Source organism: Phytophthora cinnamomi (genome assembly GCF_018691715.1).
Source record: "Phytophthora cinnamomi strain GKB4 chromosome Unknown Contig38, whole genome shotgun sequence".
In the NCBI taxonomy this organism is placed as follows: Eukaryota; Oomycota; class Peronosporomycetes; order Peronosporales; family Peronosporaceae; genus Phytophthora; species Phytophthora cinnamomi.
Window position 1 is genome coordinate 1672219 of NW_027150971.1, and position 15592 is coordinate 1687810.

A 15592-nucleotide genomic window follows, 5' to 3' on the forward strand; every position below is an offset into this window, starting at 1 on the left:
GGGCCTACAGCCCGACCAGCACGTTCAAGGCGATCTGGGAAACCGCCACAGCCGGGACACGACGGTACAGAGCGGCAACCTCCGCGCTCTGTAGATACTCCACGACCGTCACCTGGTCGTGGAGCAACACGAGATGAAGGTCAACACGGCGTTGACTATCGGGGCGTGTTTCCACCACCTCCGCCACCGCTGCGAGACGCACTCGGAGAAATTCGCTGGATCGTCCAGCGAATTGTTGATCATAGGAAAACAATCCGAGGTCCGGATTGTTTTCGCATTCGCTGGAGAGGTTTCCCTCCCCAACACGACACGTGGGAACCACGGAACGTACTGATGGAAGACGTTCCGGACATGATGATGGAGTACGCAGCCCAACACGCACTACCAGCAAGAAGGTAGTGTGAGCGCTGTAGTAATCTACAACGCCTGACGACTCGCGTGCTAGATAATTAGCACGGAGATAATTAAAGCTTTCAGGTATACATATAGTATACCTGTTGGGATCGCGGTTGCTAATACGCACCGCCACCTGGACGGACAGTGCGCACGGCGCACGGACACCAGCCTCCACCGCAACAGCGTGGAGTTGCTAATACTTGCCTCACTTCGAGAAGGACTCGAAGTGCTTTGCTGCTTGCTTACCCGATCACGGTAAGCTACAGAAATTCGCTTAGAGATGTCGACGCACAGACGCGGTCGACGTCGAAGAATCGTACACAGACACTGTGTTGTCTGTTCCCGTGGTAGCGGCGCACCTCGCCCTACCGCGCATGGTACTCAGCAACAGAGAGCTTGCCCTCTGTTGCAATGGCAGTCTTCAGCTTGGTCTTACTCATTGCGGATGAGCACGGAAACCCCCAGCACAAACAATTGACAAGCAGTCAATATTAATTGACGTGTCGAGACCGATACGTCTAAGCTTAACGGGGGGATGGTGTAACGGGGTTACACACACAAGTGACAACAGTCACTTGTGCATGACAACGGTCACAAGTGACAACTGTCACTTGAGCATGACATTTGTCACTTATGGTTTAACAGATAGGTTATCTGTTAAAGGTTTTAGATACGTCCCCACATTGGTGTAAGTCACACCAATGAATATATTGAAGTGGGCCACCACAATGAGTGGTCCACACCTACCCAAAGATCCTATTGGTAGAAAGCAGCATCTTTCTACCAATCAGAGACATGCATATTAGCGGGCCAGCCGCTGTCAATCCCTTCATAGATAATAAACAGTTTTTAGCAGATTTAGGAGGAAGATCAATTTACAAGCAATACAGTTCTCATTTTACCTTAAACTAGCTACTTGGTGTTTTATTTGATTTATATTATACTTGTGGACTCAAGTATAATTAATTCAAATTATTAATAAACTCCTACGCTTCCTCATACACGTAGCGCGACGTGTAAGCTAAAGTAGTGAGCCAAAGTAGGCCCACTACAGGCTTCGCTCAAACTCCCGGTCATTGAGATCGGTGGAGACTTTCTGGGCTAGCCCAGACTGCGACGTCAGACTCGCATCCACAGAATCTTCGACACCAGGAGCTTGATCTTGCTAACCGAAACAATTATTAACTTATAATAACTCTCTATCGAGTAGCACATGCTCGTTATCTGCTGATTCTGTATCTGGAGATCAGACATTTGGAAGTACAACAGCGAATAAGTTTCATTTGAGAACAAATGGAAATAGAAAAATTACGATAGGATCCACTGGTTTAGTTGACATTAATAATACGGCTCCTGCTAAACAATTAGATATTATTGAATCGACAGCATTAACAAACTCATTGTATCAAATCACTGATGGAACAGTTATTTATCAGCAGTGGTTCGATGGAACGCAATGTTGTCTTCAAACGTTTTCAAATCATCCATTGACTTTTGCATCAAATAATGGATCTGTGCAAATGTCAGTTTTAACAAATGGAAATGTTTCAGTAGCAAATACATTATCAGCAAGTACTTTATCAGCTACTACTTTAACTGGGACAATATCAACTGCAGCACAACCAAATATTACATCAATTGGAACTTTAGCGACTCTTACGGCTACATCAATTACTGGGACACTTCAAACAGCTGCTCAGCCTAATATTACATCGATTGGAACTCTGACATCATTGAATACGACAGGATTAGTATCCGCTCCTTTAACTGCTAATGGGCAAACGTTTAGATCTGTAAATGGTACTAGTACGTGTGCTCTGTTTCACTTCAACAATGGAGATGCTTACTTTGGAACATCTACAGCAAACAATTAGTCTTTCAAACAAGTAATACAGGAAGAATGACTATTAGTTCAACGGGCGCTGTATCTGGCATCTCATCGTTAAGCGCTATTCTATTACAGGAACTTTACAACACAGCAGCACAACCAAACATTGCTTCTACCGGAGATTTAACATTACCGAGTTCGCTCACGATAACAAATGGAACGACTCCACTTTCAATCAGTAATACAACGTCAACGAGTACCTTTCGCTTAACAATTCAAAATAGTGGTGGTGCTCAAGATATTGGTTCTTTTACAAATCATAGTTTATTTTTAAATTCAAACAATACACGACGATTACAATGTGATACTTCTGGTAATGTAGATATTTTAAATCATAATGCAGCTAATGTTGGATTAAAACTTGGCGGAACGTTAATTACATCAAACGCTACAGAGCTGAACTATCTATCTGGAGCTACTCAAGGAACTGCTGTTGCTAGTAAAGCTTTAGTGTTGGATTCAAGCAGAAATATCACAAATATTGCAAAAATAAATCTAACGAGCTCTGATGCTACAACACCTACAGGAACTACTAGTGCAAGTGCTTTTGGATTAAATATTTTAAGTACCGCTAACACTAATGGACAGTACAATTCGTCAGCCATCGCATTCAGAAATGCTCTTACTGATGGTATCCCCCATGGAGTAATTTTATGTCAAAGAACGGCATCTGCGGCTGGCGATTTGGTATTTTTGACCCAATCAGCGACCAATAATGTTTCTGAAACTTTACGTTGTTTATCTACGGGAGCTATTGCTGTTAATACTACAGCTAACGCTGGAATTACTTGCTTTGGTTCCGCAAACTATGTTGATGGTTCCTACCAGAAAGTATTAGATTTGCAATCAAATAATGTGTCTCCAATAGATTTTTGTATTGAAATTAACTCTGGAGCGGATACTACTACCACGAATGCTACTTGGATGAGAAATTTGACTAACAATGATTTGCAATTCGGGGTAAATAACTCAACTAAGATGATTCTTGATACAAATGGACGACTGGGTATTGGAACAACAACACCAAGCACTACTTTGCATGTTAGTGGAACTGTTTCTAATACATTTAATGTTGGTGGTCAGCTTTATGCTACTGGAACATCAACAGCTTACACAACAAGTCAATTGGGTCCCGTTACGGTGAGTGTCGCTGCTATGATTGGAGGGCCCATTCAATGTTCATCCATTTATTGCACGTCTGATCGTCGATGTAAAGACATTATTAAACAATTAGACACTATTTATTGCGATAAATTCTATGATCTAAATATCTATGAATACAGATACAAAGGATCAGATGAAACTATCCCAAAGATTGGTTTCATCAGTCAAGAATTGTATGCAGCTGGATACATAAATTTATTATCAATGACACCGAATGAAAACTTGAAGAAAGTGAATGAGGATGATATTGAAGGATATCAGATGAACATTGATTATAGTAAAATTACAGCGGTCAACTTCTGTATGATAAAAAAAATTACTCAATCGTGTTGGGCAACTTGAAATGGAACTGAAGAAATGCAATCACAACACGAAAGCATTAGAGCGAACCTCGAGAGCCCTTGGCTCGAGAGTGAGATCTCTTGCCGTCAGGCTATTGGCGAAAAAAAACATTTTTTTGTCAGGATTTTGGCGGAAAAAAAACATTTTTTTGTCAACCTATTTGCCTCACGGTAAGGGAACTACTCAAATTCAACAACCTCCCCGGTTAGACGATCAATGGACAAAGAACGACCGTATACGACGAGAATTAGACAATTCATTCCTTGACTGCAAGTATTGGTGCCGGAGACAAGGATAGATTGAGGCACATCTGGATTCGTTAATCGAGAGCAGTCTGCAATTAGAACACGCTGACCAACATCCCATTTGTTGGAATCAAATAATCCATTGCTAATCTCATGCGATAGCGCTCCATTAATAGCTCCGAGCTTCTTGACTTCGTCTTGGAATGATTCAAATGAGTAATCATGCGTTTTGTTGAATACATTTTCATTGCCAACCATTACTTGGAAATTGCGAATGCTTGCTCCTGGCTGGCAAGTCCATGGAGCACTGTCAAACGGGGATTGGAATTGTTCAATATTCGTTGCGCTTACGAAATGACCACTGCTGATTTCACTGAATGGAATCAGAGCAATGTATTTGATATTCTTTAAGCTTGAAGATAATTGAAAGCTAAACGGAGCGTTTTGCTGAGCGTTTTGTTGACCAGTAGCTGCTTTTGATTTAAAATACTGTGCGTAGCAATCGAGGTAATTGATTTTCTTAACAGGTTTAGCAACAATTTGACTTTGATTAGCGATATCGTGGAAAGGAATATATAGGCGAGTCGTTGTAAATGGGAAGGTTTGACCAGAAGTCGAGATTTGTGTAATGTTGTTGGACATAACGCCGAAAGCTACTCGAAGTGAGCCAGCTCCACCAGTTGTAAGTTTTCCTGCGTTTGGATTGCCTGGGGCGGCACTTGATACCATTACTGGAATCGTAGAGCAACCGTTTAGAGAGAGAGAGGATAAGCTCATTAAATCACCAGTTGCGGTTGTGATATCAACAAAGCCGGTATTGAACGTCATCGTTAATTTGATTTGAGGGTTCGCAACAAGATCCAATTCTTTAAAGATTGGATGGAGGTCAACTAAACGAAGCTTTAACTTATAATACCACGTACCAGCAACACCTCTTGCGGTAGTAACGCCAGCTACGTATCCACCAGTACCTTGTTGCTGAATTTTAGAGAGAATTGCGCCACTTCGCGTTGTCGGCCAACCAAGAGGGTTTGTTGCTGTAATCGTTGCTCCAGTGGCATCAGAGGTACCAATTTGTTGTGGATTCCAAATTAGACGCTGAATTAGTCCGTTATTAAGAGCTGGAGTTGTTTCTGGAATTAAACCAGTAGCTACACTCGTGGCAGCATTAACTGAATTATTCACAAAGCCATCTCCTTGTGTTGAAGCGGAAGGATTGCTACTACTTTGTGGGAAATTTAGACTGACTACCTCATCAGGAGCAAGATAGCAGTCTGCACCGTTCTTTAATAAATCATCATCACACCATTCAGTTTGAGCTCGTAAATTGATCCAATAATTTTTATAGTCATTGCTTGTAATGACACTTTTACCGTTGATTTCAACCGCTAATTTATCTAAAATGTTCCATACACCAGCCTTTAATCCTACCGCAAAATGATTTAGAGTACAGTTCAGAGCAGAGGCAGACGTATTTTTAACCGTTACTACATAAGGAACGACTACATATGCATCTCGAAGACTGCCATAGCCAGTCGAGCCATTTCGTTGTGAAGTTGCATTAATGATGACAGTTCCCGATTGATACGAACCGTTGTTGTCATCAACGACATTTACAACACGCTTGTCTTTGCTAACACTGACAACTGGATCTGGATTAGTTGTTGAATCGAATAAAAACGAATCTGCTAATTGGGTGCTATCACTCATTATTGAATTGAAGGTTAATGCCTGTTATATTATGATTAGCTATATATATAAGCATTACATGATTTTAAAATTAAATAAATTGGGTGAATCAACCGCTAATGAACTACAACAACTTGCGAATCAGCTGAACGTTCATATCGATGGGATATTAGATTTCAGAAACATTAGAGCTCCATTAGGCAACGGAAGCTACATTATATTACTTCGATTAGACTCAGGTGTAGGCCATTGGGTTTGCGTCCATAACAATGGATACTTTGATTCAATGGGTTTGGGGTCACCAAGAGTTCTGGGTACCATGAAATATAATGATAAACAGTATCAAGGCACATATGATGACTATTGTGGGTTATGGAGTCTGTTGTATCTTTATAGCAAACAACACAATCAACCTGACTTATTCAGAAATTTTTACGACTTGAATACAGAAGTTTCGCGTCGTTAATATAATTATGAATAGAATCAGACGTTATAGAGATACTGGAGTTAATGAAGCTGCTCCAAAAGATGATCATAGAATCGATGCGATAATGAAAGAATTGGAGTATCTTCGCTCTGAATTTGCTCAAAAAAAGGTTGAAACATCCATTTCAAAATACTTCAATGAAGAGATATTTACAAAAGATTGAGAAGCTTTACTCAAAGATGGATTTATTAGCAAAGGAGATTATCTCGAAATTCCATTAACGATACTGAATGCCAGATACAAACAATGGTGCATTCATACTGGACATAACCGTATGTTGCGTAAAGCAATCATTGAGAACATCCGAAACGATAAAGTTGATGGAGTTGTGCTCAAATATTATGATGGATACGACAAAATATGTGTTTTCCCGCAGTAGTGTGCTTTTCGTCGATGTTTTGACACTTCTTTAAACTGGCACTGATTAAATCAATATCTTTACAAAGCTGCATTATTTCTGATGCTGAATGCTTTTCTAATTCTGGGTACTCATATAAATTACTCGTTATTTCGGTATTTACCGGTACATGTAGTTCGACATCGTTAACCAGTGTCATCGGTATCGGATAGATACGTAATACCCATTATGCTTATGGATATATTAGTAAATATATTTATATTCCATCACGTGTCCTCATTTGATTGGCTGAAATTAGAATAGAGAACGTCCCCTCACCAGCAGAAAAGCAATTGGAAACATGGTGAAGCTGTTTTGCGCGCTCGTTGGCGTGAAGGGAAAAGCGTTCTCCGTGACGATCGATGCGAGCGAGTCTGTGGATGACTTGAAGGACAAGATCGCAGAGAAGCAGAAGTATGACTTCGCTGCGAGCAAGCTGCAGCTGTTCCTCGCCAAGAACGGCGACGACACGTGGCTCGAATCAAGCACAGATGATGTGAAGAAGCTCAAGAAAGGGGAAAAGACTGCTCTAATCGAAGCGCTGACACACGAAGACAATGAACTCGATGGGGAGTTTGGCCTTGAGGAGGTTCTCGAGGAGATGCCAGAACCGAAAAGCAAGCAAATCCACGTGTTGGTGGTGGTTCCGGAAGGTGCGACGAGCGAACACGATTCATTATCGCTGCTTCGAGAAGCTAGCGTTCGCCAAATGCGGCTTGAAATGCAACTTGAGCAACTTGTGGCCTCTTTGCCACACAAACAGACAAAGTCCTACTCTGATGCGGAATTGGGTCAACTTGAGTTGGGAAGATTGAAAAAGGACAACTTGATCATTGATGCCGCCCCAATAGGGGATGGAGAAGCATTTTGGTCGAAGGAAGTTCAGATTCAAGCCGATGCCATCACGAATGAGGCCGTTTTCGACGCCTTCATTACTCCTTTTTTCAGCACGATCTTACACAGCTGTGGTCTGGTCTTCGTCAATAGCGAGAGATATCAATGGTTGTCCCAGTCTACGCTTGTGACCAAGAATACAGATCTCAAACCGGATGGATTTGCGACTCACCGCGGGATGTTTCGTGGCAAGCCAGTACCAAATGATGGAGTGCTACGTCCGAGTGGATTTCGATTTGGAGCGGCAGCAGAAGAGTTGTTTGACTGCCTCATTTTGTTCGAAAGCAAACTCACTATAACTGAAGCTGCGTTTGGTCAAGTGGTACGATATCTGCAAAATTTTTGCCCCGACGCGTCAGCAAGCGCTATTCTCTTTGATCGCCGCTCGTTTTGGTTGATCAAGAGCCACCGATCTGTTGTTGTCACAGTTCAAAAAGCGATGTGGGCCAACATTGGCTCGAAAGCATTGTTTCAGAACTTCATTACCGACAACGTATCTCCGTGGGTGAAGCACTTGACCATTGCCTGCTTGTGTTTGGGCGTTGATGTGGTGGAGGGTGATGCATTTCTTGGCCGCGGCGCTCATGGACGCGTGTTCAAGGTCAGTCGGCAAGATGGGAAGACTTTCGCGCTAAAAATCGTGGATAAATGTTCCGTGGGGCGTCTTTATCAAGAGGAGAAGGCCTTGTCGAGTGCCCAGCACACAGGCTTGACAACAAGTCTTGTGGGAAAGCTCATCGAAACTCCTGAGAGTGCTGCGTTATTGCTGTCTCCAGTTGGGAAACCTCTGCCTCGCCCAAGGACACAACAAGAAGTACGAAGCCTCTATGGACTGTTATGGCAGCTCCACGCGAATGACCTGGTCCATGGAGATCCTCGCGTGCCAAACGTGATTCTTCACGGAGAAAAACTTCTCTGGATTGATCTTGTGGAAGTGATGGAAGCGAGCTCCACTCTGAAGCGATTTGATGCTGAAATTCTCACAAGGTCCACCCTCAGCGTTTCTCGGAAAATTGTGCTGGACCCGGCGCTGGTGCAGTTGATTGACAACTATGGCGAAAGAGCTACGAGAGAAAATCTTGATCGTCTGGCCCACGCAGTCTGTCAAAAGCTTGGTGTGTCAAATTAGCTGCAAGTTCTCACATTCGTAATGGTTACTTACTGCGAGAGTCATGATCGTTCGGTAAGCTTCTATCTGATAGCCTGTCCAAACCGATAGTGTTGTGATGTTAGCGATTTGCCTCCTATCCTCTGCTACTTCTTGAACAATGTATTGATCGCCCAAAGCTCGTTTGTTCTGATCACCTGTGTGATCTAATACCCTGCAGACAAGACGAGCTTCGCTCTAATAACAGAAAGTCAACAAGGAATAGAGATAAAAAAGCTGATATTGAATCTGTTTTCAATTCTGTGCCTTAAATTCGTTCAAGTTTTCTTGTAAGAATAAGTGCATAGGCAAGTAGTACCTTCAGCGGAGCTTGGTGAATTCGGAAATGAGCTGTTGATACGGGTAGTTACACCACAATAGTTATTCCTACGTCAGGCAGCACGATGGAAATACTCCTCGAAGCCTGAGCAGAGGCATCGCCACCTTGACACCGCTAAAAATTATCTGCTACACCGAAAGAAAATTCTGTAATACCAACTGCGACAAAAAGACACCTCCATTTTGGGCACAGTGAGACTGCTAAAGTAATGGACTCAAATAGTGCCACGACTTTGCACAGTCTGTATTCTATCACAACGGATCCTAGTTGTGCAAGCTCAAACAACCTTAGTACTTTAGCATTTTTAAGAGGTTCCTAATGCTTGGCACCGGAGACTCTCCCCGGTGCCACGACAATTTTTTTGGAAGTACCACAACTCATTTTACCTTCTAAAGCTCATCTTCCTCTTCTTTTCCCTCGCCACTGGCCAACTCCTTGACAAGCGTGAAGCGCGTCGTGTAGCGCCTACATTGAACACGACCCGTACGACTCATCACTGTTGGGATCAGGCCCTTCTTTCTCGAGCGGCTTATACTAGCCTTCGGAAGGAAGAACCAGGGTCACAACATGTACTTGTTCAGGTAGAAATCTAGTTTGTCCTTGGCCATGCCGCGCGTGCTCTTGATGCGCCTCTTACCACGAGTCTCCCACAGTCCATCGATCGTGTTTGTGCGCAAGCCGGTGATGGGGTCGACGAAGTTGAGGCTGCGGTTTACCCAATTATGGACATAGTGAGTACTCAGCAGGGCGTGGTTGTTGTGTGTTGCTTATTCCCACGCTCGCAGACGTAGGTTTCGAACATGTCGGACATGATATTAGTCCTGCAACAGCAAACGTCCACACTACATCAGTGAAATTTTGAATTATAAATATGATTAAAAAAACTTACGGATGTTTGGTGAATTTCTTGGTAATGGGAAGGAGCGTCCCTTTATTGCGTTTATCGAACACACTCTGGCTGAACCAGCGTTATCTTGTGCGCTCAATGCTGCCAAACTGTTGAGCGACATAAGGTTAAGCGCACAGACACAATAGGAAAATGTACAGATCTAGGTCAGTTAAATCCACAGATACGCAATACGCTGCGCTGCATCTCTAGTCTGCTCACTTGCCTTTTTCGACTACGGCGCGCACGCGTTCCCGGACCTTTCCGGGACTCGCTGCCCCGCGCTTGCCGCCAGCCACCGTCGCCGCCCCGCGACTGCCGTCTGAGACCCCAACATTAGCGCGCCGACGGCCAGACACGCACGTCGCCTCGCGTCGGCGACGCACAGTGGCACGCCGCAGCTGGCGTACCGTCCCCCGCGCATGGAGCCGCTCCTGGAAGCGGAGGTTTCGCCGTCGATTTCCGTAGCAAGCATTGACTAACCAAGTTTATTTTTTTATCGAAGAAATATGGTGCTGGGTTTCTCTGTGGGCGACTTGGCTGCTTTCTGGAACGTTGGATACACTATCAAACGAAAGGTTTGATGTGGGTCGTTGTGCAACAAAGCCCTACATGCAAGTTGAGCATCTGGACTTCGAGCCTGTATTTCGCAAGGTGTATGTTAAAAGGCTTGACCCCTATCGGGGCCAAGCGAACTTAGACGTGAATAGCGATGGCTTGACTAACATTCATAGCGTGGTGGTCGGACTTGTGGAGGCAGCTAATACCCAGTGGGAGGTGAATGGGAGTACATGGCATGCATTCAAATCGCTATCAGGAGGTAGAACGCAGGCACCGCACCAGGACTTCCCGGCTTTTGAGATATCAAGGGCATTTTTACAGCACAGAGTTGTACACAGTTCGGTGATCGTGGCGTTAATGGACAATACCGTCATACATGTATATCCGGGTAGCTTTGGAGGTCTAGTCGAAAAGGGCGGAAGAGTCACATTGATACTAGACCGAGGCGATCTAATTTTGTTCCGTGGAGATCTTGTTCATACTAGAGCCACGTACGAAATGGGGAATATCCGTCCTCACTGCTTCGTGCTATTTGGCAACAGCCAAATGCAACGGAGAGCATAACGTTCAAAATGTATGGCTGCAAGAATTGCATGTATGTCGCCGCGACGTTAGAGAACACAGGTCGGCGTGCACTACCCGAGGTAGATTTGCCTGCCCTTGCAGTGACAGCAGGTGCAACATTCGAAACTCCCGCACAAAGCACATCGGTCGCGAGCATTGCAACGAGCACCAGCCCCACCGAGCCCGCCCACATCACGACGAGGAGGTCGGAGAGGACAACAGCAAGGACGAAGAGAACAACGAGGAGGAGAAGGGCGATCACGAGGAGGACGACGAATACGACGAGGAAGATGGCTCCACGGAGTAATGCCGAGTTTGCTCATATCCCATAAATGGCATCGCAATTCCTTTAGATCGCCCCAAACACCCTGAACTGTCCCCGAATTGCCACATTAGTGCTCGAAATATGCCTAAACGACTCCGTTGTGCGATTCGAAGCACAAAATGGTATGGTAAACATAAAACCCTATGTAATTATTCCACCCACCCGCTGGGAAGGTATCGCCCGCACATCTTGTCTCCAATTGGGTTCTCTAAAGCCCCAGCCACTTCCACTTCCTGTGTTCCGGAATGGCTACCGTATCCCCCCTGCCAAAGGCGCCACCCCAAATGCAAAAAAGTAAAAGAGCAAAACCAGTTAATTATATAAATAAGTACGTCACAGTTCCACGAGCCTCTCTGTCCAATACAAAACACACACACACACACAACGCGCAAGTCCGTATTGTGCGGGGGAACCTTCAGTACCACCACACCAATTGACGCAGCATATTGGTTGGCTTCTTTGGTTAAGTGATGCCAGAGAAGGCGTCCTACAGCAAACGTGCTCGTTCGGTCTGACCGCACTCGATTGGCAAAGCGAATGAGGAGGAATTTGATTGGCACATCCGCGGTCAATATCGTCTTCGCATTGCCATATATCTATCAACCTGTCCCTTCTTGCAGGGGCTTCAATTCATTCCAAACCGCACGACCAAAACCGTTTTGCTTGGCCTTGTTCACTTATCAATGCCAGTGCGCACCGACGGTCCACTCTTAAAAACGTAGAACGTATTTCCTATCGGTTGAATCAGCTAAGACCATCGCCGTTGTTCGCTCTTTATCTTTCCACCGCATTTGACCCAGACGGTTTTCGAATGACGAGCCACAATGGTTGTACGAAGGTAATAAAAAAAACACGCACACAACTGCGCAAAGTGCTATTTTCAGAGTTACTCCTTCAAATTGAAATGTTGTTGTAAATTTTGGTTACACCATTCTCAACGATAGCTTGTCGGACCATCGCGTCAAATGCGCGCACCACTTCTTTATCATCATTTGGTGTGCTCTGGTCTTGCCTTGTGCCCGCTCGAATCGAAAGTCGATGGGGGCGCATGAACGTTTTCATCCAGGAATGAGGTGCACGATTTTTTTCGCGTGAAATCGAGAGCTCTCTAGCCACTTCCACCGCTTTGTCAATCAGCATTGAACAAGAGACAGAGGAAATACATCCCGGTTTAAAGTATTGACCCAAGCCACGATCTCCAACGCGTCAGCGCCCGTTTCCACTCCTCGGGACCGGTGACGGAAATACAGGTCCCACCCTTGTTCACACTGCCCGAAGATATATCGCACGTTAACTAGCCACTTCCGAACTTGTTTTTTATTGCTCTAACTTTGCTGGACTCTTTTACCCCAAATGCATTGTTCATAGGCTTAGTGAGATCATAAAAAATCAAACGAGACGCATCATTTCTTTTCGTCTCGTAGGTCACCGCCTTTCGGGGGTACCGGTTAGACTTGCGAGGTACGACCGTGATCTGAGACCTCTTTAATAATTATACAGTACTGTGGCGCGAATGGGAGTCCGACCTGACCTCACAAAACCGTTAGGAATTTACCGGATTTTGCAGTTGACGCTAATGACAAACTTGAAATCATATGGAAATATGATGTTTGACTATTGGCTGACATCAGATATATATATCTGGGTTGGTACCGTACGGCCATTTTTTTTAGTGAACGGGAAGCTTCCTGTCACGCTTTATCCACTATTTTCTATGCTTGCGCTATGCTGGGATGTGCAGACCCCTCCTAATACAAGGCTCTGTGTGTACTACAGGACTCTGTGTGCACCACATCGCTGATATCGCCCTTCTCTAGATGGTACATTCGTGCCTCTCTACAGTGGACTCTTTATATACGAGGCTATCAGCAAATCCTGACTCATGGAGGCACAGCAGTCCGTCCCTATTATTTACTATTTATATAAGAGACTGCAAGCAAATCTTGCGAGAGATTGATTGCGCCGGCTATCGTCGCCATACGTTTAGTCACGGGCATGTTCGCCTTCAGGGTACAGCTGTAACCTAATAGCACTCAGCTAATTCACCACAAAACTGATTTTTCACCATCACGTTGACGACAGCGCTGTTTCGTGTAATCGTTATTTGTGTCCAGAACTGTAATCTAATCAGAATTGTAATCTAATATACAGTTCAGGATTGTGCGAACGTATACCTACTTAGCTTTACGCTTCTACGCAAATATCCTGCATGTTACTTACGAAATTCAGTCGTTAGATCGTGTTGGTTTTAAATGTATTGTCAAGCTACACTTCCAACCATTCCCTTTTCATTTGACTAAAACCAGCGCACCTAGCACCTACGATGGCGATTCGCAGCACGCTCCTTCATGAAGTTCCTCCAAGAGGAAGGCGTTGGATGCGCCTACCTAGAATTATGTATGCAGAGGGAGAGCGCCCCGCTCACTCTGGAGGCTGTCGTTGACAAGTTTGGGATGTACCTTGCTTTCAAAGAGGGCCGGAAGGGCCAGGGCTCGGACCGTCACTCAGTCATGCAGTATTTCCGACAGGCCAAGAACTGGCTGCTAGAACAGTTCCCCCAACATCGCGCGGCCGTTGACAAAGTGCTTCTAAAAAAAGGACAAGTTCTCGAGTGCTTCGGCATGAAGAGAGAGTCGGGATCTTTCGTCAACAAGGCCACAGCATGCACGAAGAGGGCGCTCAAGCAGATGATTGTGCATCTCTATTCGACGGCTGTTACCAATGACGGCTACCAGAATGCGGGTCTGCTATGCCTCCTTTGGTTTGCTAGGACAACTACCGGGGCACCACACTGCTTCCCAAGCCGCGCTCACGCCAACCACGCCGCTCATCGATTTAATGGACCATCCAGAAACCGTACTCCCGCGCCAACCCGACAAAGCCAAGTCTCCCGATTCGGCGCCCGGAACCCACAGCTATGTCAATCGCGTTCTTTATAGAGTCGTAAACCCGGCTGGGGTCGCTGAGCGCTTGACGTCTCACTCCTTCCGTCGGGGAGGGGCACAACACGCCAACGGAGCTGGCATGTGTGTTCAGTGGATCTTCGACCGAGGGGTCTGGAAAATGACCGCGACAAACAAAGCGTTCGCGTACGTCTTCAACACACCGCCTGAAGACCGCAAGGTCGCTCGGGTCTTGAGCAGACGCGATCCAGACACGAATGTTCCGCTTCTCACGCTGGACAGCTTCGACTCCCATACAAAGTCAAATATTCGCTCGGTGGCTTCGTCGCTTCATCCGGACTGCATACTGCCTAGTACAATGTGAATGAACGGGTAGTCGACACGCAGGCGTACCTGTTACGCCACTATCCTGAATTGAAGTCGCTTGCACCGGATGGCCTGGCGGTTCAGCGCATGGAAGCTTGTACGATCGAAAAATGCTTCTCTGTCAGCGAGCAGCTGGCGTGGTCGTCGCACCTGACCTGTGACACAAGGGCAGACACCAAGCCCGGAAGCACCAAGACCACCAACGACGAAGCTGATATCACGAAGCATCCGATCTTCCTTCACCAAGCAGCATTGATTGAGCAGTTAATCTAAGTCAAGCATAAACTCGCTACTCGTTTGACTCTCATGGAAGCTAAAACTCTACAATGAGAAGAAACGTAAATGTCAAGAAATCGACACAAGTGAGGAAGCAGATAGCAATGAACCCCCACCAAGTGACGACGTACCTCCGTCGCGTCCTGTAGCGGGTCTAACTTGACTCACTACTTTAGCTTACACGTCGCGCTACGTGTATGAGGAAGCGTAAGTACTTAGTAATTACTTAGGTTAATTATATTTGAATACACAAATATAAGTTAAATCAGATAAGACTCCAAGTAGCTAGTTTAAGGTAAAATGAGAACTATATTGTTTGTAAATTGATCTTCCTCCTAGAACTGTTAAAATCTGTTTATCATCTATGAAAGTGGTTGGCAGCGGCTGGCTGTCAGAGCCCCGCTAATATGCATGTCTCTGATTGGTAGAAAGATGCTGCTTTCTACCAATAGGATCTTTGGGTAGGTGTGGATCACTCATTGTCGTGGTCCACTTCAATGTATCCATTGGTGTGTCTTACACCAAGGTAAGGAAGTATCCAAAACTTTTAACAGATAACCTATCTGTTAAATTCACAAGTGGCTTGCAGCCACTTGTACGTGTAACCCCGTTACACCATCCCCGCTTAAGGTTAGACGCGCGGGGTCTCCGCACGTCAATCTTCGGAACTGACCACTCACCAATTCTCCGCGTTTGGAGAAGAAATCCGCGCTCATTCAACG

At 45.2% G+C, this 15592-nt stretch overlaps 1 protein-coding gene across 1 annotated transcript; it reads left to right on the forward strand.

The window, feature by feature from the left end:
- Positions 1–6909: 6909 nt before the first annotated feature.
- On the forward strand, positions 6910–11307 carry IUM83_03418 (Crinkler (CRN) family protein; the record flags this gene model as incomplete). Its single annotated transcript, XM_067927418.1, has 2 exons — positions 6910–7308; positions 11173–11307. 2 exons carry the CDS (start codon positions 6910–6912, stop codon positions 11305–11307), a joined length of 534 nt encoding a protein of 177 aa, XP_067791654.1.
- Positions 11308–15592: the final 4285 nt, after the last annotated feature.